General features: G+C 36.6%; 5 protein-coding genes across 5 annotated transcripts; 2 read left to right on the forward strand and 3 right to left on the reverse strand.

The window, feature by feature from the left end:
• Nucleotides 1-866: 866 nt before the first annotated feature.
• Nucleotides 867-4,941, forward strand: LOC133328667 (ras-related protein Rab-10). The gene is made up of 4 exons (XM_061537209.1): nt 867-1,034; nt 2,073-2,272; nt 2,357-2,446; nt 4,731-4,941. Exons 1-4 carry the CDS (start codon nt 908-910, stop codon nt 4,926-4,928), a joined length of 615 nt encoding a protein of 204 aa, XP_061393193.1. The 5' UTR covers nt 867-907; the 3' UTR covers nt 4,929-4,941.
• An 856-nt stretch (nt 4,942-5,797) lies between these two features.
• Nucleotides 5,798-7,263, reverse strand: LOC133328658 (dolichyl-diphosphooligosaccharide--protein glycosyltransferase 48 kDa subunit). Its single transcript, XM_061537201.1, has 2 exons — nt 7,125-7,263; nt 5,798-7,023 (listed from the first exon to the last, which is right to left on the reverse strand). The coding sequence occupies exons 1-2, from the start codon at nt 7,261-7,263 to the stop codon at nt 5,798-5,800; spliced, it is 1,365 nt and encodes a 454-aa protein (XP_061393185.1).
• Nucleotides 7,264-10,134: 2,871 nt separating this feature from the next.
• Nucleotides 10,135-18,905, reverse strand: LOC133328670 (intraflagellar transport protein 140 homolog). The gene is made up of 9 exons (XM_061537213.1): nt 18,759-18,905; nt 18,098-18,693; nt 17,867-18,027; nt 16,118-16,593; nt 15,078-16,061; nt 14,405-15,010; nt 14,220-14,342; nt 12,556-13,672; nt 10,135-10,418 (listed from the first exon to the last, which is right to left on the reverse strand). The coding sequence occupies exons 1-9, from the start codon at nt 18,903-18,905 to the stop codon at nt 10,135-10,137; spliced, it is 4,494 nt and encodes a 1,497-aa protein (XP_061393197.1).
• Nucleotides 18,906-19,441: 536 nt separating this feature from the next.
• LOC133328671 (translocator protein) lies at nt 19,442-20,038 on the forward strand. Its single transcript, XM_061537214.1, has 2 exons — nt 19,442-19,765; nt 19,835-20,038. Exons 1-2 carry the CDS (start codon nt 19,442-19,444, stop codon nt 20,036-20,038), a joined length of 528 nt encoding a protein of 175 aa, XP_061393198.1.
• An 804-nt stretch (nt 20,039-20,842) lies between these two features.
• On the reverse strand, nt 20,843-25,357 carry LOC133328659 (proteoglycan 4). Its single transcript, XM_061537202.1, has 2 exons — nt 22,256-25,357; nt 20,843-21,055 (listed from the first exon to the last, which is right to left on the reverse strand). The coding sequence occupies exons 1-2, from the start codon at nt 25,355-25,357 to the stop codon at nt 20,843-20,845; spliced, it is 3,315 nt and encodes a 1,104-aa protein (XP_061393186.1).
• Nucleotides 25,358-27,486: the final 2,129 nt, after the last annotated feature.

Raw genomic sequence — 27,486 nt, forward strand, 5'->3', positions numbered from 1 at the left:
GAATGCATGGCATTGTCCGCCGAGGGGTAAGGCAGGGAAGACTATAGTTTCGTATCTCGCCAGTGATCCTCATCAGTTCCCTTAGTTTTTTGTTGGGATATTCTTCCCAGAAGCTATTAATAGCTTCTTTACAAAATACTTTGCTCGATGATCGACATTCAATTTTTCATGACTTGCAGATTGGTATGTATATGGGTTGTTTTAACATAGTTCAAATATCTATTAACTTCACGCAGTTAATTTCGTCCGATTCCATTTCAATGATCCTCCGAAGATGCTATGTCTATTCTATCTATAGGATATGGTACATATGAGCATCTCTTGTATGTACCCAAAGTAGTGAAGGGTATCATATAGTCAGGCCCGTCCGACTTTTGAACTTTCCTTACTGGTTTACACTTTTTTCCCTTATGACATCGAAAAAATTGTAGATCTTTGCAGTATGGGAACAGACCAATTGTTTCATGGTTTCAACTTTAAAAAAGCTAATGGAAAGGGTAATATTACAAAAAATACATTATCCTTTCCATTAGGGTTGGTGGTTTAATTGACATACCATTTGTACCAAAAAGCATTTTTCTTTTCTTTTTAAATTTCAAAATGTTGACACAAAAAATATTAATGTGTAGCCATGATACCTAATACAATGACAAACATCCGATTTTGATATGTAACCTGCTAAATAATCGATATACTGCTATTATCGCACGAAAACGGCATGACAGAACCCTATTGAGAGAAAAGAAAAAAACAAACCTATAGAAAATCAACTCCAAAAAATAACGTAGCATAATAAAGAAACATCGCAAAATAAGAATTTAACCTCTTCCCCCAAAAAAATAAATAAATAAAGAGAATCGATACTATTTAGGAAAATAGCACATCTATTGCAAAAAACTACTTAACAATGGCCAAGAAAACCTACGATCTTTTGTTTAAACTGTTGCTAATCGGCGACTCAGGTGTTGGAAAAACTTGTATACTGTTCCGATTCTCTGACGATGCGTTCACCTCCACATTTATATCGACCATTGGTAAGTGTTGTTGTTGTGATGCAGTCATGATTTAACCGGCTTAAGTCCAAGTTCCAATGTTGATGAGGTTCATTAATTGTAGAGGTTCAACCGGTGTTCTTTAAAAAAAGGCATCTATCTGTGCCTACTCAAAAGGGCGTGGTGTTGTTGGTATTGGCAAAAGGAAGCATAGATTTTATTGTGTATTGTGGAAGAAAAATTGCTAAGTTATTAATGTCTATATGGGTGTCACATTCTTCGTTCTTTGCTTTTTTCCACTCTTCTCTACTCCCTTTGTCCTGTTACATTTTTTGACATTTATTTGTCATCCTATATATAAATACACACAAAATATATATATGACATTGTATATACCTACATGCATATGATGACGACGGTGTTGATGATGATGATTGAGTTGGTGGAAAACACCACACATACCCCACTTGTTTTCCTTCCGTCCGTCCGTCTTTTTTTCCTTTTGCACGCATTGTTGTTCTATTTTTGTTCATTGTCTCATGGGATGTGCAGAGGCAGGAGGAGAAGTAAATGGTCGAGTGGACATTGCTCTTCAAGTCGAATGGTGGATCAACATCGTAGTTAATTAATTACATAAAATAAAAAAAAGAAATGACGCATTCGATGTTTTAATAAACCCCTATCTAGAAAATGGGGTTGCCAGGTTGCTGTGCAATATCTTTCCTTATTTATTTTAATAGTGTAAATATTTTAATTAAACAATATCGTGCAGCTGATTGTTAATGTTGTTGTATAAACATTGGCGTTGATCTACATACATACCCACACAAACATACAGGGTACCTAACGAAAATAATGTGAGGTATAACAAGTGTATATTGCACAGAATACACGAACAAGAAGAAGAATAGTTTTTAATGAAAACCATGAGTTTTAAATTAACTAGAAAATGGATAAATTAAATATTGGAAAATAACAAATTGGGAATCAGATTCTGTGCACCACTGAATATGCTATAATTATTATTATATATATTGCATATAAATAAATTTGTCTTATCATCAATTTTTCTTTTTGCAGGAATTGATTTTAAAATAAAAACCGTTGAACTCAGGGGCAAAAAAATCAAATTGCAAATATGGGATACTGCGGGACAGGAGCGTTTCCATACAATCACCACATCATATTATCGTGGCGCAATGGGTATAATGCTTGTCTATGATATAACAAATGAAAAGAGTTTCGAGAACATAGTCAAATGGCTAAGAAATATAGACGAGGTAAGCAAAACACACGGTTTCGTATTTCAATATTAAAAAGCAAAAACGCATTTCATTCCTTTTTCTTTTCTATATTTTTAATAGCATGCAAATGAGGACGTGGAAAAAATGATATTGGGCAATAAATGCGATATGACAGATAAGCGTGTTGTTAGTAAAGAACGTGGTGAGGCGGTAAGTTGTTATGATTAGTAAACGTTGATATAAAAAATGTATCATATTTTTTTAGTCATCAATTTAAAAAATGGCAAACACACGAATGCGAGGCAAGCAATATTCCTTATCAATATTTCTTTTTTTGGTAAATTCTATTATTTGCCGACATTACGTCTAAGCATGGTATAATCTTGAACAAAAATGTTGGAGGAGAACTTTGTAGAAATTGTGTTTATGTATTGTTCTTGTAAGCATTAAGGGTTCCATACACTATAAATCCAATCCCCCGGATACCGGATTGATCCGATTCATTTCGTCCAGCGGCTGCCACTCCAGTTATATATGTTTGTATTGCTTTTCTGTTTTGTGAAGCAACATATCCCAGAATGCTTGCTACGGGTTCTCTTGGTCCGTGCCGGGATCGTTCGAAAACCCGGACCGTGGTTTGCCAGAACATTATTCACCACAGGTCAGTGTTGGGTTGGCCCGGTTGCGAGACTACAACGAAAGGGATTACGTTGCAATCTCCAGTGTGTCTTCGTCTACGACGTCATTTTCTTTGTCGGAGTACGGAACTCTAACGCCGCCTCCTCAATAGCAACCAAATATGCAGCATTTAACACCGTACGTTGCTGTTCCCAGCCCTCATAGGGCATCGTTTCTGCAATTTAATTGCAACGGCCTTCGAGCGAAAATAGACGAGATAGTGGACTTCATGAATCGGAAGAATATTTTGTGTCGCAAGCCAAATGAAAATTTTAGCATACGGCGTTGTGATAGTTACAACGTTCTGAGGAACGATCGCACCAGAAGTAAAGGTGGGGGCCTAGCATTCCTTATGCACCACTCTGTTCAATACAGGCCTAACTCGCTTGAGCTTGACTCTAGTGTCCCACATATGGAATGTATGTGGGGATAGCAGTTATGTGTGGTATTGCCGAGGTAGAGGTGCTTAACGGGTACATTTCGCCGATTAATAGGTGTGAACCGCGTTATTTGCCCAACATTGATTTTATATTGGAGGGCAATAATCGTCTGGTGCTAGGGGATTTCAATGCCCACCATGAGTTGTGGCGTTCTGTCCTTGGTAATGACCAGAGCAAATTGATAGCTCCACGTTTTGCACGGTAAATGAGGATGCCCCCACCAAAATATGGGGAGAGTGCCACAGTTCGCAAGACATAACCATTGGGTCACCATTAGGCCTATTCTGTAACTTTTTAAAAACTTCCGACATTGTTTCTTTTACAGCAATTTAATTATTTATTGTGTTTACAAACACAAAAGAAAATAAAACAATATCGAATGTTTTTAAAAGTTACAGAATAGGCCTACAGGTCTGATAAATGACGTCAACTGGCAGCCCGTCTCCATTAGCCGCACTTTTCTTAACCAATAGGAAAGTCATCTGGCAAGGATTCAGAGAGTTCGCTAACTAGCGCTTAATAGATTTATACCTTCTGGTCGAATACCCGAAATGAGACCTAATTTCCCAACAGAAGCAGTTGGTCGTTATGAGCTCCATCGATCTAACCCAGCCGATCCCATGGTCAGGGAACTTACGTTGGAGGTCAGCAGATTAGTCGCGGAGCATAAGAGGAATAAATGGTTGGTGCACTTGAAGAGTTGCAACATTGGTACCGGAGTAAGTAAACTGTGGGCAACGGTTAAGTTGCTCTCGAACTCTGATAAGAAGGATGATAGGACCTCAGTCACATTTAACGACGAAATTGACTGATCCGAAGATATGTGCAAGTTATTTGAACCGACATATGATATTTTCCAGCCAAGGCGGTACCACCACAGTTCACGATGAGTGAAAGCCGAAAGCGTTGGTCCCTAACGGAATATCCATGTATATGCTGAAGCAGCTCGACGAGCCAGGAGTCGAGTACTTGACCAACGTGCTCAACTGGTCGATAGCCTCCCAGGGCAGGGTGGTCTCGCTAATGAAAAAATCTTTTATTTTAGAATTTTTACAAATTGGATTTTTTAAAAATTATTTTTTTTTTAGAGTAAGTGGAAAGCGTGAATTTTTTAAAAATTATTTTTTTCTAGAATAAGTGGAAGGGGTGGATTTTTTAAAAATTAGTTTTTAAACAATTTTTTGCTAGAATATTGGTGAATGTGTAAGCGGTAATGTTAGATTTTTTAAATACATGCTGCATTTTTTAGCGTGGATTTGTTGGAATATTGTTTGTAATACGCTATCCTTCTACTTTTGGTAACCTCAACCAAAATTTTTTTATTTCATGTTTTTTCTTGCTGTATATACTTTATACCTTTTTCTCTTCTTTTTAAGATTGCCCGCGAACATGGCATCCGCTTCAAGGAAACCTCAGCCAAATCAAATATCAACATTGAAAATGCATTCTGCGAATTAGCTGAAGCAATTTTGGATAAAACCGCCGGACGAGAATCTGCCGAAAATCCTGAAAGAGTGGTCATCGATCGCAGGAATAACGAAAAAGCCCCAGCCTATAAAAGCTGTTGTTCTTAAAAACCCAACAAACTTTACTTTCGTTTGTACGTTCGTTTGCTCTACAACTGTGACTGTCGAAACTTAAAAAAAACTAACTTAGCCAATGCTGCACTGCTGTGACATTGTTAATCCTCCGTGTGTATGTGCGCGTCTATATGTATTTAAGTGTGTGCGTGCGTGTCCAATGGCTGGCAATTGGCGCACAGTTGTAACAAACCAAATAAAGACACTGTTCTTGCTAACCAATAACAACAACTTTTTACTAACAACCAATCAACCAACCAACAAACCAAGTATTTGATAAGCGACGATGATGAAAATGATCTGCAAACAACAACAAATCACTGCTACGATATGGCACATTCAACATTAATAACAAAAAATGAACCACAAGAAATCAACCAACAAATCATACGTCATACATACTTAACACTATCCCTACGAACATTAAAAACAAAACAAAAAACCAATTAATTAAGAGAAATATGCATAATTTATATACACCAATTTTTAGTTAAAATACAAAATTGCTTTTATAAGATGAACAAAAAACAGAATGTATTTTTTATATGTGGTAATGTTTTATATATATATATATATATGGGGCCAATTCGATCAAATCCAGCCCGTATGGACAATTCTAAGCAACGCTGGTGAAGAAACCATAGGTCTATCTCGATTTTCGATTCTCCCACTTTTTGCTTTTTTCCCTATATCATTTTGAATCAAAATTCGATTTTGACTATTTACATTTAAAAATGAATCCCAACAAACATGTTATCTTCTACAAAAACTTTATTTGAAATGCATATTCATTACTTCAACTTCACAAATAAAAGTGATTTATGCTTTAAATTACTTGAAATTAGTATTCTTCGTATGCATACTTATTGACTCTTCTTGCTTTCACCCTTTTTGGTTGCAGCACCGCCACCTGCTACGGGTGTGCTCTCATCTTTAAAGTGTAAAAATACAAAGGAGAACAGAAATACTCCCACCATCATTGAGAATGCACTGCAGTAATAGGGGAAAGCGCTCGGAATAAACCGCTCGTATTGGGTATGTTCCAATGGACGCACTGACACCTGAGTTGTATCATACAACTGGGTGTAGCCAATGCGATCATAGTTCACCTTGAACTGATACACACCATAGACATCGGGTATTTTGAATTTAGCTTGATATGTACCGCCGCCAATATGCTTCAATGTGGTGCGTACAAATGGATCGATGCGCACAAATTCCAATTGTACATCGTTGGCATTGAATGGCTGCCATTTGTCTTCAATCAATTCTTCGATTGTTATGGAATAAACAACGGGATCGGTAATGGTATATGCTTCTGCTGGTGGCTGGGTCTCACCTTCACGATGATGTTTAACGGCGGCCACGCGTAGAGCACCAGTTTCTCCAAACACCCACTTGCTAATAGCATTGGCCACATCGCGGTTGCCAGATTGTTTAAAGCTCTCACCCGATTGGGCATAGGTTACAGAATTGGTAAAGGCATCGTCGGAGAAGAAGTACAAAGAACCGGAGAAAACCACTCGGGCATTATTTCTAGCCTGCAATGCGGCAATCAACAAAGTATTGCGACCAACAGCATGTGGATAATCTTTAATGGCTTGTTCGGGGTTGTAACTGTATGCCGTACTTTCGGCAGTCAACAATTGTAAAACCAAGGAGTTTTCCTTGTCCGCCAATAGACCGGTACCCTTGTACACCAATGGTCGCTTGACATCATCACGACTGTTACCAACAATGGTACGCGAATTTATTAAATTCTTTGAAGCTGTGAGGATGGTCGTATGGTCACCCTTATCCGAGATGTCGTAATGCAAATGATCCATAACCGAAGCACCTTCTTCGTCTATTTCAAAACCACATTCCGAGGCAAATTCTCTCAAAGCATCTCCAGATTGTTCACTACCGGCCACAAGAACATTGCCGCCATCATCAACAAATTGAGCCAATTTTTCAACGCTAATTTCGCCACCAAACTCTTCAACGCTAGGTGCAAAAATGATCAAGTTTTTGTACAAATATTCGCCATAACGTGACAACAGCAATCCGGAATCATCAGCCAATTTGTATGTCAATTTAAATCCTCGATCTAAATTGGTGATAAGAAGAAGAAGAAGAGGAGATATGTATATTTCAAAATATTACCACGTCACTGTTGCAGTAAACCATTTTCGACACCACCACACCTACCTTGAAGGGATTTAAAGAACATGGAATGTGTTTCGCGTATTGCCAAATTGTCTAGTAAAACTAGTGTATCAGCATTTGATTGTAGAACTGAATTGCCATTATGAACTAATAGGCAAATTAATATTAAAAACTTCCACATATCGGAGCAATTTCTGTATGACTTCGAGTGAAAACGAGATGTCAGTCGTGTGCCGGTATCACAATGAAGATTAAAAGTAGGGATCAGTAAATCGTCTTTCGACTAATCGACTTTTTGTATAAATTTAAACAATAATCGATTATTGTTTATATTACGGAGATGGGAGTGTTGAACCAAACACACCATAAGATGGCGATATATTTTATGGTCTGTTCCCGTACTGCAAGAATCTACTATTTTTTACTACCATAACGAATTTTCCTTTATGATATCGAAGAAAATCGAGTAGATTATTGCAGTACGGGAATATACCATAAATATACCCCGCAGACCATATAACCATTCTGTTGAAATTACGATAAATACTCAGAAACCGAATTATTTAAAATTAAAATTCGACCACTTCGCTAAGCCTAACCTTCACAAAAATAAAAATGTTAACATAATTTTTTATTTAAACGTACAATAATTGGTTTGTCCCCGTACTGCAAGAATCTACTACTTTTTACTACGATAACGAATTTTCCCTTATGCTATCGAAGAAAATAGTTAAATCTAGTAGATTCTTCCAGTACGGGAACAGACCAAATATATGTTTAAATTTTATCGATATTGGTCGGTAACAGCAAAAACTGTTACAGAATCGCACTACTGTTTTAAATATTTTCAAAATTATAAAGGAGAGATAGCGTGGTTTTATATTTGTCGGGATCGGGATCGGTGTTGAGAGTTTCTCTCTCTTGAGAGTGTAATTAGAGTTGCGCTATTTTTAATTTTGTAACAAGCGTACTTTTTGTTCACAAAAGGTACGAATTGACATAAACGTACCAAAACAAAAATTAGATTTTTTATTATTCGTGAATACATTTACGCTTAAATTATAACATATATTATTTATGCAAATAAATGGTATAAATATTGGCCAATATTTCTCGATAATTATGATTTATTATCATTTGAAGTAGAATTTTAGGTACCTTTTCGTACTTTTTTGTTCCTACCTGTGGTAATGTTTTCCAACACAATTCACAATTTACCACTAATGCCATGTCCAGACGAGCGTTGTTCGCTCTCTCATTCGTTGTTCGACCCTTAATTATTAAGGAATTACTTAGTTCCCCATACAAAATTGTCTGAGCGAACACCGACTTTTGTACGTTGTTCAATTCGAATCACTCTCTGAATAACCAATAAATTTGTCCCATCCCTAACAATTGAGAGTATTTATCGAAAATAAATTAATTTTGACAGTTTGAAAATATTTATGAAATTTTCAAACTTTTTCAGTAAAATTGAAAATCATGAATGAAAAGTAAAAAATTGTATAGTTTTTATATATGCAGCAGGATGTAAATTTTGTTTTCTACGTAATGCAATATGCATTTCTTTTCCCTTGGTTCTAATTAGCGTACAAAAAAAGAAACAAATGTGGGGCAACTCAAACAAAAAATTCTCCAAAATTTTATTTGTGACAGTATGTGACATTTGAATTGAGAAAATATAAAAATGTATTAAAAACAACAACATTTTCAGAAAAAATGGAAAACATGAATGAAAAGTAAATAGATATGGGTTCATACTATAGTCAGGAGAAAGAGAATTATTTTTTCTATTTAGATCCCTATGTAATTCACTAAAATATGTTACATATTGGTGTAAAACAAGAAACAAAAAGTTTGAAATAAAAAACTCTGATGATATGAATTATGAATAGTGTTGTATGAACGGGTTAATTCATGTACGTAATTCTGAGAGCGAACTACGTTGTTCGGATGCCCGTCAGAACATGGCATAAGAGAGAGAAACTCTCAACACCGATCCCGATCCCGACAAATATAAAACCACGCATAGAAAGAATTTTCAGTTTCTGGATCCGAAAATGTGTGTTTACGGGAATATCGATTACTTGTATTAATCGTTTAGTATTGGCAAAAACCAAACATTCGGTTAATAGACCATTTCAATACTTCGACGAATATTTCATTACGATTCATGAACGGTTTTGTTTGCTAACAAATTTGGTCAGTTCATCTGAGTTTTTTTTAGCGGAATGTTAAATTTTATTAAATGAGGCGTAAAATCAAGTTGCAATACAAGTTCTGCCGCACATTCTTATAAACGGGATACATGTTTTACTTCGTTATTATTTATTTATTTCGTTATTGCCATTGACGAGTTGAATATTGGGTAAGTAATTTTTATTTAATATTAAATTTTTCCTGCAAGAACTACAAGGATACCTTGGAGTTCTGATTTCAATGTTATGATATTTAAATAAAATGAGATTACGTCGCATCACTCAATGGCTTAAGTTGAATTTAGGGGCTCATCTCGGATTTGCCTGAAAATTTAACACGACCAAGCAGACGAGCAGATGAATCTCGGAATTTCAGAGGTCTATATATCGGAACTTACCCCATGAAAGTCATATATTATCGACCTCAGGTTGCCGAAACTTATATGTGTTAAAATTTTCAGAAAAATTCGTCAAAATCCACCCCAAATTTTGACGTCAAAGGTTGAGGAAGAAGTTAAAATATCACAAATTTTGAAATACCACACATGAAGTCCCAAGGGCCTTATTTGTAATGGGACAGAGCATTTTTTTGAGAAAGTAGATATTTTACACTCTTAAAATATGTATGACTGGAAAAGTTCACAGACAGGACACACATACACCTGAATACAGGAACACTTTACCCATTTCCCTCATTTTATTAAAAACGCGAACAATGAATCCTAACTGAATCTCGTTTTCTTCATAATAATCGGTTTGAGAATATGTTTAATGACCTGTAAGTTTGTTTTATATTAAGAAGCCATACTATTTACATTAAACGAGAAATTTATATATACTATACATTTAATGGTCTATCGTAAAACTTCCTGTATCTCATCTTGATCACTATCGGAATCATTGTCCATTGCGCGCGATTGATTTGGTTTCCATATCAAATCAAAATCCAAATTACATTCCTTTGCAATTCTCTGTACGAGCGATTTTTCTAGAATTCCCGACGAACACCAACCAGGATCTCGTATGGATAGCTCTTTTAAAGCCTTGGCAGCTTCATTATATTGTTTGGTATTTGTTAAAGCGCGCACCAACAAAGCAATTATGTCCGCTTGGCGTATTGGTGGCATTTCTGGTTTAACTAAAATAAAAGGAATGAAATTAGTAATACTCAAATATATGGGAAATTACAAAAATCTTTTAAATTCCTTGAAGCTGAGGTTTGCAAGGTTATAACTCGCGAAATATGAACATATTCCATATAATTTAAATTTATTTCTATAAAATGAAGTGTTCTCAAAATCTTAAAATATTGGTAATAAATAATATCGTGATCACGTTTCCAACTATGTTACGGAGTTCCTTGGAGTGCCTTTTCAATCTTTTGTAAATGCACGAGTTATGGTATGTTTTTATAAAATAGTAAAAACTGGGATTCCAGAGATGGTTCACACAAAGTTCACATTTTCTCGATCTACACGAAATCCGCAAGTTCTCCTTCCTCGATTTGGGCCATTAATCTATGATAGATCGTTTGTCGTTCGAGTAGCTAGGTTGTGGAATAACCTACCAAATAGTTTGCGCAATTTTGCCAGTTCGTCTTATACATTTAAGCAACATTATTTATTGTACCTTCGTCAATAAAGTTAATTTGATTCATTAGTATGGGTGTAATTATCAACAAATTATGGGTATTTCCTCAAATTTTCCTATTTTCTTTGGCTGGGGAGCCAAGTTTAATTTATATCATATATATCTTTGTTAAATTGTAATAAAATTTTTTTCTTGCTTGGTCATGTATATATGCTAAAAACTTGTACTTAAAATGATGTCGACTTTGGTCTAAAAGACTTATTGGCATTAGAATGTATGAAAAATAAAAATAAAATAAATAATAAGTTGCGTCGAAGCTGTGATGGTGGTAATGTAAAAAAATGGGTGAAAATGTGTTGAAGCCAAAGAGTTTTTTTGTGTTCCTTCCTGATTTGTGGCTAAACTACACAACGCACGCACATGTGATCAGTGACTAAGTTGCAGAATACCCCATGGTCAATATGGTTGTAATGTATGATTTTTCGATATAATCACTGCATCCACCCAAAAAGGATGCTGACATTTTGAAGCCGGATTTTCGGAGTTTTTTGAATTTGTCTTATAATTAGGATGCCTGGATGCGCATCCTAATATAATGGACTAAACTAATTATAGGATTGTAGAACTCGTGATTTTGCTTCGTTTAGTGTATATCTCATGAATGTGCTCACCGTAGCTTCTTTGCAATTGGGTTCCAAAGACGAAAATTTGGTGCGTAAATTTTTATAAAAAACATATTTTTTGAGTCTAAAATTAAGAAAGTCCTTTCAAATTCCGTGGAACCCCTCGTGATTTTAGTTTTTTTTTTAAGTGCCGGATCTAATGAGCCCATCAATTCCGCCCAATAAAACGGCGGATATAGGTACCTTGAATGTGGGAAAAACTGCAAAAACTTATTTTGACAAATTCGCCTATGAAATCGCGTTATTCTTTGAATTGATTTCACATACATTCATTCTTGTGTTATCATATTCTGTGTGAAAATAGGTCAAAAATATATCGATACGCGAATAATATGCGTATTTTAAGCAAAACCGATTGTGGAGGCACATCCGCGGTTCTTAGGTGTCCTTTTGTGTATTTTCATAGGGGATTACTGAAATCGGATGCGCATAAAAATCGTATATTTAGTCATTTTTACAGTCGAAACTGTCATAAGATGCATATACAGATATTTAACAATCATCTAAAAGAATTTGAAGAAAAAAGCGTCGCATATTTTAGAAGATTAAAGCAAAACCGTATTCCCTTAACCATACTAAAAAAATCGAAAATTCAAAAAAAAAACATTTCGATTTAATTAAAAATTAATTTATTTTATTTGCAGATATCTTCATGCTTTTATTTGTTTTTCGCGACAATTTAACCGTAATTCAATATGATTTGACAAGTATACAAAGAAAACAAATGTGTTTAACCATTTGTGAAGAAATTCGCGAATTACAACAAATATGAATTAATTTAATTTATATTTGAAATACAAGATTTAAAACCGCTATAACTTTTGTGCGCAGCATCCGAATTTGTGAACGCGTACATATTTCGAATCAGCATATTTTTCTTAACCTATGTACCAAAAATCATAAATGTGCTCGCAAAAAATGTTTTCAAATTTTTTTTATGGAATTTTAAAAGAATTTTGTAATTTCCCATATGTACATATAGAAAAATAATCGTGGACTTACTCAACATATTACGACAACCGGATATGGCCACTTGATTATCACCATTTTTGAGAGCATTTTGTATATCCAATATCGATTTGACATCGGCCATTGTCCTTTGTAAGTTGTTAATTGCCGCTTGACTATGCCCACCACATAATTTACCCAAACAGGTGTGGGCCTCCTGCATTGCTTTCAGGGCCTTTTCGTAGTTGTGATATTCGTCGATTTCAATTTGTGCACAAATTGCATAAAAATTCGCCAATGAATCATAGGCCTGACCCTTGGTATAAAATGTAACAATATGCTTCAATATATTATTATCGTCCTGCCAGTTAAGAGCTTGCAAATAATTTGCGGCCATTATATAGACTTCATGTTGCCGCGACATATTTGCAAAGAATATGATTTTCTCGGTATTCCCCGACTTCAGAAGACTTTTCATTGCCCGCACCTTATCTCCAGCTTGGGTGAATTTCTTTGTGGCGGTATGATAATCACCCTGTTGTTGTAATAACTCTCCCAACTGTGAAAGTATATATATGCGTGTATCTTCTTCCACCTCACCCTTGGCAGGTGTCAACATTTCTGCCAAGTCTTCGGTTATGGGAACGCCCTTTTCAACACATATTTGTATGGCCTTTTTCAATTGTTTTGTCTTGGCCAGAAGGTGTGCAGCTTTTTGATGTTGTTCCACACCCATAAAGAATTCAGCACAACGATGTATTAATTCGGGATCCGAATCAATTGTTAACTCCGAAGCAATAACTTCCAATATATCCGGTTGTTCCGATTCAAATGCCATATCGACGGCTTTGTGCAGCATTCCAGCTCTATGATATAGCTCGACGGCACGTTTGAAAGATCCAACTTCTTCGAAATAGGCTGCAGCAACAGCTTTGTCGCGATTACGTGATGAACTCGCCACCGTCCATAGTTCATCCTGAAAATCGTTTTCTTTGCAAATGCGTATGGCATTGCTGAAGGTTTGAGCACGTGTATAGAACATAATGGCATCTTGAAATTTGCCCACATTTTCATAATGACGGGCCAGGTGGTAGCATGCAGCACGATCTCCAGATTGCCGGGCAATGGCATCGGCTTTGGATATTTTACCCAAATAGCATAAGATTTTTACCTAAAATGTGAGGGGAAGTGGGAATATGTGGTAAGTCATATAGAGTATTAGAGTGTCCGGCAGTCTGTTGACATCGCCATCGATTTCGTAATTTCTGAAAATTTTCAAATAAATTATTATTACTCCTAGGATATATCGCTCCACATATTGCTATATGAGGATAAAAAAATATCACAAACCATATTCAATACATGTCCGCTATATAAATCTCCCGCTTCTGAAATCGCCATCGATCTCTTAAATTCTGACAATTTTCAAATAAATTATTATTATTCCTAGAATAAGTCGCTCCACATTTTGGTATATGAGGGTAAAAAATATCGCAAACAATGTTGAATACATGCCCTCTATATAAACTCCTTCACAGAAATCTTATAAAATTTCCATGATTCAGCATATTCCCACACTCCGCCCATTTTCATTTTTTTCATGGCTGCTATGTTGCATTTCGAAATTGTTTTAAATTAGTTCCATATTTCGATATGTAGAACTTAACAGAAATTGCACTTGTACTGGTAGTCCAACAAATACATAAATATATACTAACCTGAGAATACCAATCATCGGCTTTTTGATAAATCGCCAAAGCACCATCCATATCACCAGAACTTTCTACATATTGACCCCACCATTTCAGCATGTTTGGATCTGTGGTGTTCTGCATGTAACGCTGAAATATTGCAAACATAAGGATACAAATTTAAAATCAGAATAACAGATCCCCACACCCACCTTCAACGCTATGGGATTATCCAAAAGTAATCTTGTTATATTCTGTACCGGATTTTGAGTCTTTTCAAAATACTCCAACGCCCCCGAAATATCACCCTTATCCGCCAATTCCTTAGCCTTGTGATAGTAGGTATTTTTCAGATGTATACGATCATGTGTTTCAGCTATTTTCAAAGCTTCGTCAATTTTCCCAGTGGCCTGCAGGTGTTTATTCAATAGATCATATCTGCCGCATTTCTCCAATAGCTCTTCGGCTTTTTCGAGCATATTTAATTCGGTAGCAAGTACAGCAGTTTTTGCTTCTATTTCCAAATCATCATCTTCTAAGGCTTCGCGAATGGAGCGTACCGAGCGGGCTTGACCCAAATGACCCAGGCAAACTTTAGCCACATCCAGCCGTTGACTTTCTATACACATTTTCGCCAAATTGGACCAAACTGCTTTTGATTGTATCGATCGGATGCTGCGATAGGCTAAATCCATATTACCTTCCGCAACGTGCATGCTGAAATTCAAAACCATACGTCGGGTTGAGGTGTCACAATCCTTTAAATCACTAAAATCCCGCAATGGGGATTCTCTTATCACACTGATGTCCAATGTTATCTGTGGGAGAAGAAAATAAAGTTTTTGTTAGGTGTTTTTAAGTTCATAAAATATCGGATGATCCTACCACACAAGGAATACACATGTCCACAAGTTGTTCACCGGCAGCCAAATCCTTAGTTTCCAAGACATTTAATTTGTTATTATCCGAATAAAAGAAGAGCCAAACGGCGGCCTCGACATACCCATGTCGACTGGTGGCCGTGGTGTCATTCGGTTTTGTTCGATTTTTCTCATTATGTTGTTGTTTCATAGATTTGATTTCCATTGCCAACAGCCGAGGTTCTTCCGAATCCCACCACAATGATACTGGTATACATGAATTCAATTCTCCCGAATCCATCTCTCCTCCGCTACGCATATCAAATTCCATTAAAGTATTTCTTTCGAAATCCCAACAATATAGAATGGGTTGAGGAGCGAAACTACGATTGGCAATGATCATCGATAAGTGGGTGCCATCCGAATTGCATTTGAGTAAAATAACTTCGCCAAAATCTTCGAATAAATCATAGGCAGATTTGGCGGGAAATAACATTCTTGGATCGTGGCGTGACACATCATAACATTTGATATAGCCATTCATTGTAAAGATTGACAAATAGGTTGCCGTCAAATCCATGCCGATTATTTTCCCCTCCGTGGTGCTGGATATTATTTTATGCAATACTACTCCGCCTATGGAATAGATTGTTACATCATTGGTAGTCAGGCAAAATACATTTTGTTGGCGTAAGCCCAAAGCCAAACAATCTGCATTGAAGGTTTGCAACAATGTCACAACCAGTTGATTCGAATTTTTATCCGTCTTAAGGCTATCGCTAGATGATGATGTCTCCGTAGCATCCGTGACATCTTTGTCTATGAGATAAGTGGTAATACTTCGGCCATTACTCAAGGCCATATTGGCCACATCCAAGGCCAGTGATGTAACACAAAATTCTGCTTGCACAGTACAATTTCGTTTGTCATGATATGCAAGGAAAATAGTTCGGGCACTTTGTTGAATTGCCCACAATTCACGGCTATGAAAGGACAACAGTGGTTGTTCCTAAAAGTGGAAATTTATGAGTTAGTATTCAAGCCATCACTTCACATACATCATACCTTCAGGACATACACATTGGACACACAATTAACCAATAAACATGGCTTCGACAGCTCATTAAAACCCCACAGACATTGTTTTATAGAACCGCGTAAATATGAAATGTTCGTTAATTTCCACATATCTTCAGGTGCAGCAGATTTATAGCCCACATTACGTTTCCATGTATATAGATTACCCAAATTGGTGCCAGCATTTAAAGTTTGATTGTCGTTGATGTAAGTGATACAGGTGAAATATTCATTAGAATTATTGTGTGTGTTGCTGCTGCTCTTAAGATGTCGAATAGCACCGCTGGCATGATTCATCATGATGCCGTTTTCAATACCATTATCCTGATTGAAGAAATTTGATGCTGCTGCTGCCGTTGTTGATTGATACTCGCCAACGGTTGATGTCTTTGCACTGGGTAAGTCCATTTTTAGTACATAATTATCACTTTTCTCAATATCCCAAATGCGTACAGATAAATCGCCTGTAGGTAAAGGTTGGTTAGAAGGGTGGAGAAAATATACAAAAATACTAGTGATTATTTATTCAATTCATTCCTGTAATGGAAACCACCAAGGTCAAAACATTACACAGCTTATAACTCATCCGAGTAAAATCAACATGAATTAAAAATAATAATACAGAGATTGTGAATATAAACAAATATATCAATTTAAAAGGGTAACAATATACATATATATATATATATAACGTCATTCAAGTCTCAATTTGATACCTTGTGCAAAATTTCATGTTAATCGGACAAATATTAGTAGTTATATATGAATATATATGTGTATGTGGGAGCTATATCGAAATCTGAACCGATTTTTCCGAAACTTACCACACATCATTCTATACTCAATTCAGTACGCTATGCAAAATTTCGTGCAAATCGAAGGATATAAAGGGACTTTGGTGCACTATTTACCTTAAATCTGGCGAAATTATATAAGGGAGCTATATCTAAATCTGAACCGATTTTCACGAAATTTACACTCATCGTTCTACACTTAATTTAATACGCTATGGAAAATTATGTGATAATTCAAGGATATATAGGGACTTTGGTGCACCATTTACATTAAATCGGACGAATATATATATGGGAGCTATATCGAAATCTGAATCGATTTTCCACAATTTTAATAGGGTTCGTCCTTGAGCCAAATATATGAGCTGTGCCAAATTTCATCCAATTCGAATAAAAAATGCGACCTGTTCTTTGTTTACAATTTAACATGGACGGACGGACGGACATGCCTAAATCGACTCAGAAAGTGATTATTTGCATATTCTAAAAGGAACCATGTGTCTATCTCGTTTCTTTTTGACTGTTACAAACATATGCACAAAGACATAATAACCTGTACCACAGTGTGCTGAAGGGTATAAAACGCCCAAAAATAACACCCGGGTGTGGTTTAGTTTATAGAAATTGATAAGAAACCATGTTATATCTTACATTCAAAATTCCTTTGTTCAATTTAATACTTTTATCACATGTGTTAACTTATCTGTACTACAAATAAATGTATGAAGTGCATTGCCACGATAGATATGTATGTATGTATGACTATACATCTAAAGTATTGATGGAATTTCGATTGGACTGCTTGAAGGTAATCAATTAACAAATAATTATTTTTCTATGTTTGATGTTGTTTCGGTGAAGTTGTATATGTACGGATGATCCAAGCCAAGCTACAGATATGATACCCAACTTTATACTACCATTCTACCCAATACCAACCAACCTGTTATTATAGCCAATGTAGAACCAACCCATGTTATAGCTCCTTTCTTTCCCGTCAATTTACAGCTCAATTTAACACGATCCAATTCAGTTAAAATACCCGTTGATTCGACTAAGAACAATATAACGGACATATCCTCCGTTAGGCATATAACGGCATCTCTAAAAAAAAACAAAATAGTATTAATAAATTATTCCAAAATAACATTTATTCAAATATTTATGTACTTACTTTTTTTGGTGCCATAACATTTGTGTTATTGATACGGAATTATTATTAACCACCTCTGTGCACGTTCCCCCCTGATTAATATAATACATCTGCCCCACTTGAGTGCAAACGAAAAAACAATAATTATCCTTGATATCGGTGTGAGTAGCGGTTCGCACAGCTGTTCGTGGTCTCCAATTTGTCAGGGTATCCAAAGCATTTTCATCACCGGCCACAGCAGCTTTAGCCAAGTTAACCATTTCTTCACGCAGTTCACTGCATATGGTGCGACGAAATGTTATCAACGAAAGGACATCACGTAAATCATGTGAAAACATGGTAAGAAATTGATATTGACCGTCACAACGCCAACCAGTTAATAGACCCATTGTATCAGCAGTAACCATACGTCCACCTTGTTCACTGAATTCGACAAGGATTATAGCGGCTTTGTGTGGACCACTGACACTGGCGAATTCACGATGGCCATTGAACCATACATGTATGTCACCATTTTCCCAACAGCTTACTAAAAGTATACGCTCCGGGTGCCAGGCCATGGCGGTACATTGTGATGTTGGATGTACTGGATAAGTGACATCTCGTTGAGGTTCTCCCTAAAGTAAAAAACCGAGATTTTTTTTAGCAAAAATATAATTTTTGTGTAATCCTCTCTACATACCGTATCAGTGAAAACAGTTACCGAACCACCTCTTTCTTGACTGTATGATGCCACCGCAAATATTGGTTCGCGTGAATGCCATGATCCAATTGTGCCCACTGCATCTGCATCCAAAAATTCAACTTTAGTATCAAATAAAAGTGTCATTTTACGGCTAAATACAAAATTATTATGTATTATTATAATATCCTTTCAATGTCCTGAATATTGTATTTGATCCTTGGAAAATTGTTGCCATGGCTACATTTGTAACTACCCCTTCAAAGGGTCAATTCGTTTGACCTGTATTTGTATTCGAATAATAAAAGACACTAACAACGGACACACGGTGACTTTTTGTTTGTTTATGCTTGTTTGAATGTGCATGAACGTGCAAAGAGTTACTGAGCGAGAGAATTAGTAAACAATGAGTAATTATTGAATGGAAATGCATGGAAAGAGGCAAGAGACCCAACCATCTACGTTATGCATTCATCTCTGACGGGCTCTGGAAGTATTCACACAATCATTTTCAAGTAAAAAACGGCACGTACACTCAATTGTATTGCCAGTGCGAATTAGAACTTCAAAGCAACAATCTCTTCCAGTCAGTCAGCTGTTGTGTAAATTTCTTAATTTATATTTACTAAGAGTGATCCATTGTTTTGGTATATTCTGGAATATTAAAAAAAATACACACAAAAATGAGCAGTGAATATTGGAAAGTAGCCGGTGCCGTCATCCTACCCAATGTGGGAGGTATTATGGGTGGTTTTATTACCCGCAAAAATCTCGATCCATGGTATAAGAAATTAAATTTCCCCTCCTATCGTCCACCAAATTGGTTATTTGCTCCAATGTGGACTTCGATCTATTCATCGATGGGCTATGCCTCGTATTTGGTGTGGAGAGATTGTGGCGGTACGTTTACAGGTGATGCCAAATGGCCATTGATCACATATGGTACACAATTGGCATTAAATTGGGCATGGACTCCAATCTTCTTTGGCAATCACAATATTAAAGGGGTATGTCAGTCAGTCAAACCAGTCAGTTACTACGTCTTAATGCCTATTTCATTTATTTCGTCATTTCAGGGTCTAATAGACATTGCAGCTCTAACAACAACAGCCACTCTATGTGGTGTGCTTTTTTATCGTGTCAACAAAATTGCCGGTTTATTGTTTATACCCTACATTGCTTGGCTTAGCTTTGCCACAATGCTTAACTATTCCGTATATAAATTAAATCCCGAAGATAAACAAGCAACAAAAGCTGTAGAAGACACCAAAAAAGAATAAGCCAACAAGTTTTATATATTTCTTTTAAAATGCACATACATATGTATGTATATATATTTATGCCAGAATTTTATATTGTTTATTTTGTTGTATACCTTTATTCACCTTCGATGTTTGAAATATCGTATAATACATAAGAGAATATGCAATCACTTTGAGTAAATATTTGATAAAATATTAGAATAAATAAAAAAATAAAACAAATATACGAATAAATTTAATATTTGCAAAAAGATTTGTTTAAATTTATGTAAGCAATATATATTCACGATAACTCTCCATTAAAAAAAAATTCTCAGTAACTGATTTTGAGAGAGATTGTCATTTGAAAATATTCAAAAAAGTTCTCGAACCAATTGTGATCGCCAAAATCTGAAAGCTTATGATGGTAAAACCCTAGCTGGGTTTTGAATTATTAGATAAGGGTTTTGTTTGTAATTTGTCGATGATGAGTGGGTTTAGCAGGGCAGTTAAAGAGATGCAGCGTATCGTGAGGTCCAAATCCACATGCAGGGCATGTGTTTGGAACCGCGCTGTCAATTCGGGCCCAATACGAATTGAGGCGGCTGCACCATCCTGATCTTAGTTGGGCTAAAACCACTCTCGTTTGTCTAGGCAGCTCACGTTCTTCTGCTGCTATAGGTGGTGGGTGGACTCCAAGTACAGCGTTCACACGGTATTGGTCCATTGCCTGGGTCACTGCTTCCGTATGAATGTTAGTAATTCCTGCTCGATAAGCCTCACGATCTAGGGGTTCTCTTTTATACCGTTGGACCTCTCTCTCTAGATCATGTAGGTCTCTCCTTACGTGCCTGGGTGGGGAATTCTATCCATAAGATTATGGCATGGATGATTCCTGCGATAACACCCAAGCAGGTACTGCATCGACAACATCCTGTTGTGCCGATGTACGGGTAAGACCATTGCCTCCTCATGTAAATGGTCCACTGGCGTCATAAGGAGGCACCCTGTCGCAGTTCTCAGGGCGGCATTCTGGCAGGCTTGTATGTTCTTCCACTGCGTATCGCTTACATTCGCATACCACACTGGCGCCGCATAGCTTACCACCGACCGACCTATTGCTTTGTAAGAGGTCAACAAGGACTCTTTATCAGCACCCCAAGAGCTGCCGGCAAGCGACTTGAGGACCTTGTTCCTACTTCTCATCTTATCGCAAATAGCGGTGGCTTGCGCGGACGACTTAAATAAATCGAACGTTACTCCCAAAATTTTTGGGTAATTAGTGGTCGGAATTATTACACCATCGACCATGACGTTCAGAACATTTCAGCCGTCCATGTGGTGAACAGAGTGGCTGTGGATTTGGCGGCGGATATCTTCATATTCCTCAGATGGAAGAACTGTACTAAATCAGCTATGTAGACATTTAACCGTTCACAAATAAATGTAGAGATAAATGAGAGATAAATGTAGGGGGCTTTGGTGCTCCAATAACTTAAAATCGGACGAAAATAATATGGGAGCTACATCTAAATCTGAACCGATTTTCAGGAAACTTAAAACAAATCATTCTAGACTTAATTCAATACGCTATACCAAATTTCATACAAATCGAAAGATATATATGGGCTTTGGTGCACCATTTACATTAAATCGTACGAAAATATATATGGGAGCTATTCTAAATCTGAACCGATTTTCACCAATTTCAATAGGGTTCGTCCTTGGGCCAAGTAAATGAGCCGTGCCAAATTTCATCCAATTCGGATAAAAATAAACACCTCTTCTCAAAAGTCCGTTTGGAGTTATATTCCGTTCACATGGTTATATTCTCACGAAGTTAAAGTTTCGAAAATGAACCAATTGTTTATATGTATAAAGTAGTGGCCATATGTATGTCGTATATGAAATAAAACAAAATTAAATTTTTTGTTTCCGCCACAACCATTTATTGTAAAATCAATATTTTGATCTACAAAGTTCGGCATGGAGGTTGTTTTTTTTTTTTAAATAAATAACAAATAAAAAATATGTGTGTATTTATGTTGATGGGTTAGTATAGGTTTAAAAAAGAAAGATAAACGTGTGCAATTAAACAGTAATTAGTAATGAATAAAATGCGTGATAGAAAAAAATGCTTGCTTAGAAATATAATATTTAAGGATTGGATTTTGGAGCAGATGGTTGTTGTTGTTGTGGTGGTGGTGAAGAAGGAGTTGTTGTTGTTGGATTATTGGTCGGTTTTGGTGCTGTTACTGTTTTCGGATCAGTTTTTGGTGGCGATTTTGATTTTGCTTTCATCCCTCCAGTATTGGGAGCAGCTGGCATTGGTTTGGTTGATTTATTATCTTGTTGTCCAGGAGACTGTACTTTCTTGGCTGCTGTTGCGGGTGCGTTTGTTGTTGATGGTTGTTTACTTCCAGCCGTGACAGGCTTTGTCTGGCCGGGTTTAGCTGCCTGTCCGGGCTTTGGTCCGGCTTGGCTTTGGGGTTTCTTTTGGGCATCTGTGGTTTTAATCTCACTTGGTTTTACGGGAGATTCAATTGGTGTGGTTGGTGGTGATGTTACAGGCGATGAAGTTGCACTGGTCTTTTTTACTGGAGGAGATGTTGCCAATTTTTGTGGAGAGGCAGTAGTTTTGGTCACATTAGGTTTTTCTATGGCCTTTGGTGAACTTTGTTTGGTTGCTTGTTGTGCGGGTTTAGTTGGAGTTGCCTGTTTGGCATTTTTACCTTGTTGTGTTTGATTGGGCGACTTTTGGGCAGTGCCAGTATTGGATGTTTTTGCCTGTGATTCGTCTTTCTTGGCTGTTTCTTGTGGAACATTAGATCGTTTTGTGTCAGTTTTTTGTTGGACTGTATCTATTTTTTTCTCTGGATCTTTTGAGACTTGTGCCTTCGTTCCTCCCACATCTTTGTTGGCTTCAGCAGTAGTTACTTGAGCAATTTCAGATTTATTGTCCGGTAATGTTGGGCTCTTGATTTCTTCTTTAATAATATTAGCATTACTCGCAATAGTTTCGCTCTTTTTATCCTCCTTAATTTCCTTTACTTCTTCTTCTGTTTTTTTAGTGGAATCATTTGGGGTCTCTGGTTTTATTGGAGCTGCTTCTTCTTTTGCTACTTCGGTTTTGGGTTTTGCAGCTGCATCCTGCTTCTTCACATCTTTTGGTTGCGGAGATTTTGCTTTAGGCTGTGGGGAGGGACTTTTCGTTGTAGCACCCTGTGCATTTAGATTTTTTGCAGCCGCTTCCTGCATTGACTTTTCTCTGGGTTGTGGTGACTTTGATTTGGATTTACCTTGGGCCATGGGCTGAGGTGATGGACTCTTCGGAACCAAATGAGATTTATCATTTTTCGGTAATTCCATTTGCTTTACTTCCTTTGTTTCCGGTGTAATGGGCTGTGTTGAAGGGCTCTTGGGGACCTGTTGAGCTTTATCTTCTTTAGGTGAATCAATTTTCTTTGGTTCCTGCACTGCGGGCTGAGGCTGTGGCGATGGACTCTTTGGCACGTTATCATTAATTTTAATTGACTGTTGCACAGAGGGTTGTGGTGATAGAGATTTTGGAGTCTGATGCGCTCTATCATCCTTTGGCAATTCCATTTTCTTTGGTTGCTGCACAGTGGGCTGTGGTGAAGGACTCTTTGGGACAGCTTGATTATTTTGTGATAATTGTTGTTGCTGCTGCATTTGTTTCTCTTTGGGTTGTGGAGATTTTGATTTCGATTTACCTTGGGGTTGTGGTGAGGGGCTTTTTGGAGCTAATTGGACTTTTTCATCTTTTGACAATTCCATTTGTTTGCCCAAGTCTTTTGGCTCTTGCACCGTAGGCATTGGAGATGGACTTGGCCTTGCTGTAGTGCTTTCTTTTGGCAATTCTACTTTCTTCAGGTCTTTGGTTTCTTGTACAACAGGTTGTGGTTGTGGTGATGGACTCTTTGGCGGTTGGTTGCTTGCAGCCAATTGTTGTTTCTGAACACCGGGGGGTTGGGGTGATTTTGATTTAGATTTACCCTTTGCCATAGGCTGGGGTGATGGACTCTTTGGTGTTAGGTTTAGGTTTTCATCAATTTTCTGTACATTTGTGGGTTCTTGTACAGTTGGCTGAGGTGCTGCTGCAAGTTTTTGCTCACCAGCTTTTAGAGTTTCTGACAACTTTGAATCTTTATTTTCTTGGGTCGCCTTTGCAGCTTCTTGGGGTTTTACATCTTTTGCTTCCATTGGCGGCTTGGCAGTTGCTAGCTGAGTTTGCGCAACTTTTGTGTCAACAATTGCAGCCTCTTTAACTTCCTTCGTTTTGTCATTTTTCAATTTGTTGTCTAGATTGTGTTTTAAAGTGTCCTCTGCTGTTTTCGGAGTTTTTTCCTCTTTCATTTCAGATATTTTATTTTTATTATCTGCAGCATTTTTGCCTTTATCTTTCGATTCAACATCATTCTTCGATTGCACCTTGTCTCCCGCTTCTAGTTTCATAGATTTTCCACCTTGATTGGTATTGGTTGCTACATCTTTGGAGTCATTCGGTTGCTCGGCACTCTTCTCGTTTGGCACTGCAATTTTTACTTGTTTTTGGTTTGGTTTCTGTTGTTGTTTGTTGGTATCGGTCTTAGATGTTTCATTTTTATTTTTAGCTGCCCCATTGGCCGACTGTTTGTTTTGTTGTTTCTTTGATTTTTTGTCCGTTTTTTCCTCGTTCTTTGCAGCGGTGGACTCAAGTTTTGCCACATCGACTTTTTGTTCTACATCAGTTTGTTTTTGTTGTTGCTTGATTTCGCCATTTTCTTTATTCGCCGGCGGTGCAGAGTTTTGGGATGTCTTTTTTTCAATTTTTGGCTTTTCTTTGGCAGTTTTGTTCAACTTAGCCTCATCCATTTTGGCAATCTCCTCAAAATCATTTACCAACATTGGAACTTCATCATCCTCTTCAGCGACATTTTCTAATGTGCTGCCAATCTTACCTTTGGCTGCGGTCTTTGATGCGGCCTGATTGCCCGTCATGGTATTGGCAAACATACGCAACTGCATAACAGTGTCTTGACCCAACTGTGGTAAAATTTCGGGTAACATTTCGACAATCTTTTTGGTTTCTCCATGTCCTGTAACGGCAAAGGTATTTGCCGACAACGATGCCTGAGCTTTAGGGTTATTGAAGTGTATAACCGTTAGATCATCTTTGATGATGTTAACCTCTTCAATGCCGGGTATAGTACTAACGGACAACTTCTTTAGAGAGCTTTGCAATTTTTTGTCATCTGTAGCTGCGGACTGATGCATAACCTTCTTCTTGCGACGTGGGGTACCCTTACCACCTATCCGCACCTGGGACTGCAAACGGCGTAGTTTTTCAGCATTCATGGTTTAGCTAAAAAATAACAATAAAGTAAAATTAATCTGCAATTTTAAATTATGAAAAATACTGACTACAAAATCGCAATAAGTTATATAAAAGTTCACTACTAGGCAGGCACTCACTCACCTCTATGTATGTGTCTTTCGTCTGTGCAACTAAAAGCAATGCAAGCACATGCATGAAACTCCTCGTTTCAAAAAGAATGGTTCTTTTGCGAACCAAACCGACGAACGATCTGCTGCAATATGTATATATAGATCTGCAAAAAAGATCCCTTCTACAAACGAAAACAAAAAATCCAATTCAAATGTGGATGTACAAATATTAAACCGAACAACGGCAGAAATATGTGTAAAGTCGCCTCACACATGCATTTTTTGCCGTTTTTGTTTTTGGCTTTTAGGGGGGCATATAAATAAACCAGCAACAGCAGCAGCAGCGCCAGCAATGGCTATAGTCTTTTGTATTTTTTTGCACAAGACAAAAAATTCTAGACACAAAATAATAATTAAAAGTGTCGCCAATTGGACTGTTTGTTGGATATATTTTCCTTTCGCACACACCACCGAGTGAACACTGAGATTGATGGCTAAATCACAACTAACCGATGCCATACAATTAAGAGGCCCAAAGATGCCAAATAGCAATGTTCGCAATGTTTATGCTTTCCTTCGGATCACAAACACACTCGAATTATATGCAAATCAAAAAAAAAAAAAAAGTTATCTGAATTAGAGATAAAATTTGTCGTGCATATAGGAGGTGTGTTACAATTGAAAAAAAAACAACATATTTTTGTACAATTGCATTCTTTGTAAAAATGTATTATACTCTAGTGCTAAGAATTATGTAGATGAAATAAAAGACACACCTAATGATAATACAACCAACGTAGGGAACCTAAATCAATAGCATCACTTATTATAAAAATATTCTCACTTTGCATTTTAAAATAACGGCTAGAATTATTTGAAAAACACATATATAATTGATAAATTATTTCAATGCAACTCAAACTGTAACATATTTAAATAGCTTTTCAAACCACTATAATATTTCCTCTTTCATATTAAAGACAATGTAACGATTATTGTAGCTTGAGATAAAAAATTCATTAAACGTAAATAAAGGCAAATCAGTCGATACAGCATGTCACAAGGTGGTTGGATTCCTCGATATATAGATTGATCCTTTTATAACCTCAAACTGAAATCGATTCATCTGGCTGTCGTAAACGCAGAAATGTCATTGAAAAGACTTTCATACTAAAAATTGTCAGCAACAACGGTACACATAGTAATTTTGTAAAAATTGAACCAACATCGAACAAAGATAGTGGCTTAACCAGATGATATATAGTCGTACAAATAAATTATAACTTCTTACCAACAATATGAGACATTATACAGTGTGTACCCAACATAATGTCTTTGGGTTATATCGCCCAAAGACAGACCACTCAATGCTTGTAGCATTTTTTAAACTGAATTTCATTGGAACTAGTCAAGGACTATTGAACGTGATATACATTTTGGTATATTGGTGTTTCCATCAATGGTCTTTGGACAATGGTCATTAAAATGTAATCCCCTGAAGACAACAGCTATGAAGTTTGGTACTTTAACTCATGATAACCTAATTAATTTTGAAAGCTCTCATCAAATACTGGGTATTTTATGAGAGCTTACAAGGAGTAGAGGTCATATTTCCGGTTTTGTTAAAAACTTCTTGGAAGTTGACTTTCATGAGATTGTTTCCGGATTTTATAATTTTTATAAAAAAAGTGGTTTACCTTTTTTTTAAGAATATGTTCAGTTTTGTATTTCATCGAGTAACACTCAGTTTTGTATACCCAGAATTTATAATACCACGTTTGAACAAGGTCTTCACAATTTTTTATTATTAAACATTATTATGTTTAAGTGATAACTTTTTATAGATTAATTTTAAATCCTACTTAGGAATATATTTTGTTAACACTATTTATTGGCCTTGAAGGCTTTTGTGTTAAAGTATGAATTTAAATAATAAAAATATAAAAATATGCCAAAGAATTGTTTTATAAATGTTTTAAAATATGAAATAAGAAATACGTTATAATATTTTGCCGTACAAAAATCATAGGTACTCAATA

Source organism: Musca vetustissima, unplaced genomic scaffold (genome assembly GCF_032173495.1).
Source record: "Musca vetustissima isolate MV318-11 ecotype Yass unplaced genomic scaffold, APGP_CSIRO_Mvet_v1 utg1843, whole genome shotgun sequence".
In the NCBI taxonomy this organism is placed as follows: Eukaryota; Metazoa; Arthropoda; class Insecta; order Diptera; family Muscidae; genus Musca; species Musca vetustissima.

Bases quoted from the DNA above. Each gene is read 5' to 3' on its own strand.
- LOC133328670 (XM_061537213.1), bottom strand. From the start codon at position 18,905: ATGACACTTTTATTTGATACTAAAGTTGAATTTTTGGATGCAGATGCA. The intron at 18,028-18,097 runs GTAAGTACATAA...GTTTTTTTTTAG, and splicing joins ATGTTATGGCACCAAAAAAA to AGATGCCGTTATATGCCTAA. The intron at 16,062-16,117 runs GTATGATGTATG...TTCCACTTTTAG, and splicing joins CCAATGTGTATGTCCTGAAG to GAACAACCACTGTTGTCCTT.
- LOC133328658 (XM_061537201.1), bottom strand. From the start codon at position 7,263: ATGTGGAAGTTTTTAATATTAATTTGCCTATTAGTTCATAATGGCAAT. The intron at 7,024-7,124 runs GTAGGTGTGGTG...TCACCAATTTAG, and splicing joins GTTCTTTAAATCCCTTCAAG to ATCGAGGATTTAAATTGACA.
- LOC133328659 (XM_061537202.1), bottom strand. From the start codon at position 25,357: ATGAATGCTGAAAAACTACGCCGTTTGCAGTCCCAGGTGCGGATAGGT. The intron at 21,056-22,255 runs GTAACAGCACCA...AGCGATACGCAG, and splicing joins CAAAAACTGATCCGAAAACA to TGGAAGAACATACAAGCCTG.
- LOC133328671 (XM_061537214.1), top strand. From the start codon at position 19,442: ATGAGCAGTGAATATTGGAAAGTAGCCGGTGCCGTCATCCTACCCAAT. The intron at 19,766-19,834 runs GTATGTCAGTCA...TCGTCATTTCAG, and splicing joins GCAATCACAATATTAAAGGG to GGTCTAATAGACATTGCAGC.
- LOC133328667 (XM_061537209.1), top strand. From the start codon at position 908: ATGGCCAAGAAAACCTACGATCTTTTGTTTAAACTGTTGCTAATCGGC. The intron at 1,035-2,072 runs GTAAGTGTTGTT...TTCTTTTTGCAG, and splicing joins CACATTTATATCGACCATTG to GAATTGATTTTAAAATAAAA. The intron at 2,273-2,356 runs GTAAGCAAAACA...TATTTTTAATAG, and splicing joins GGCTAAGAAATATAGACGAG to CATGCAAATGAGGACGTGGA.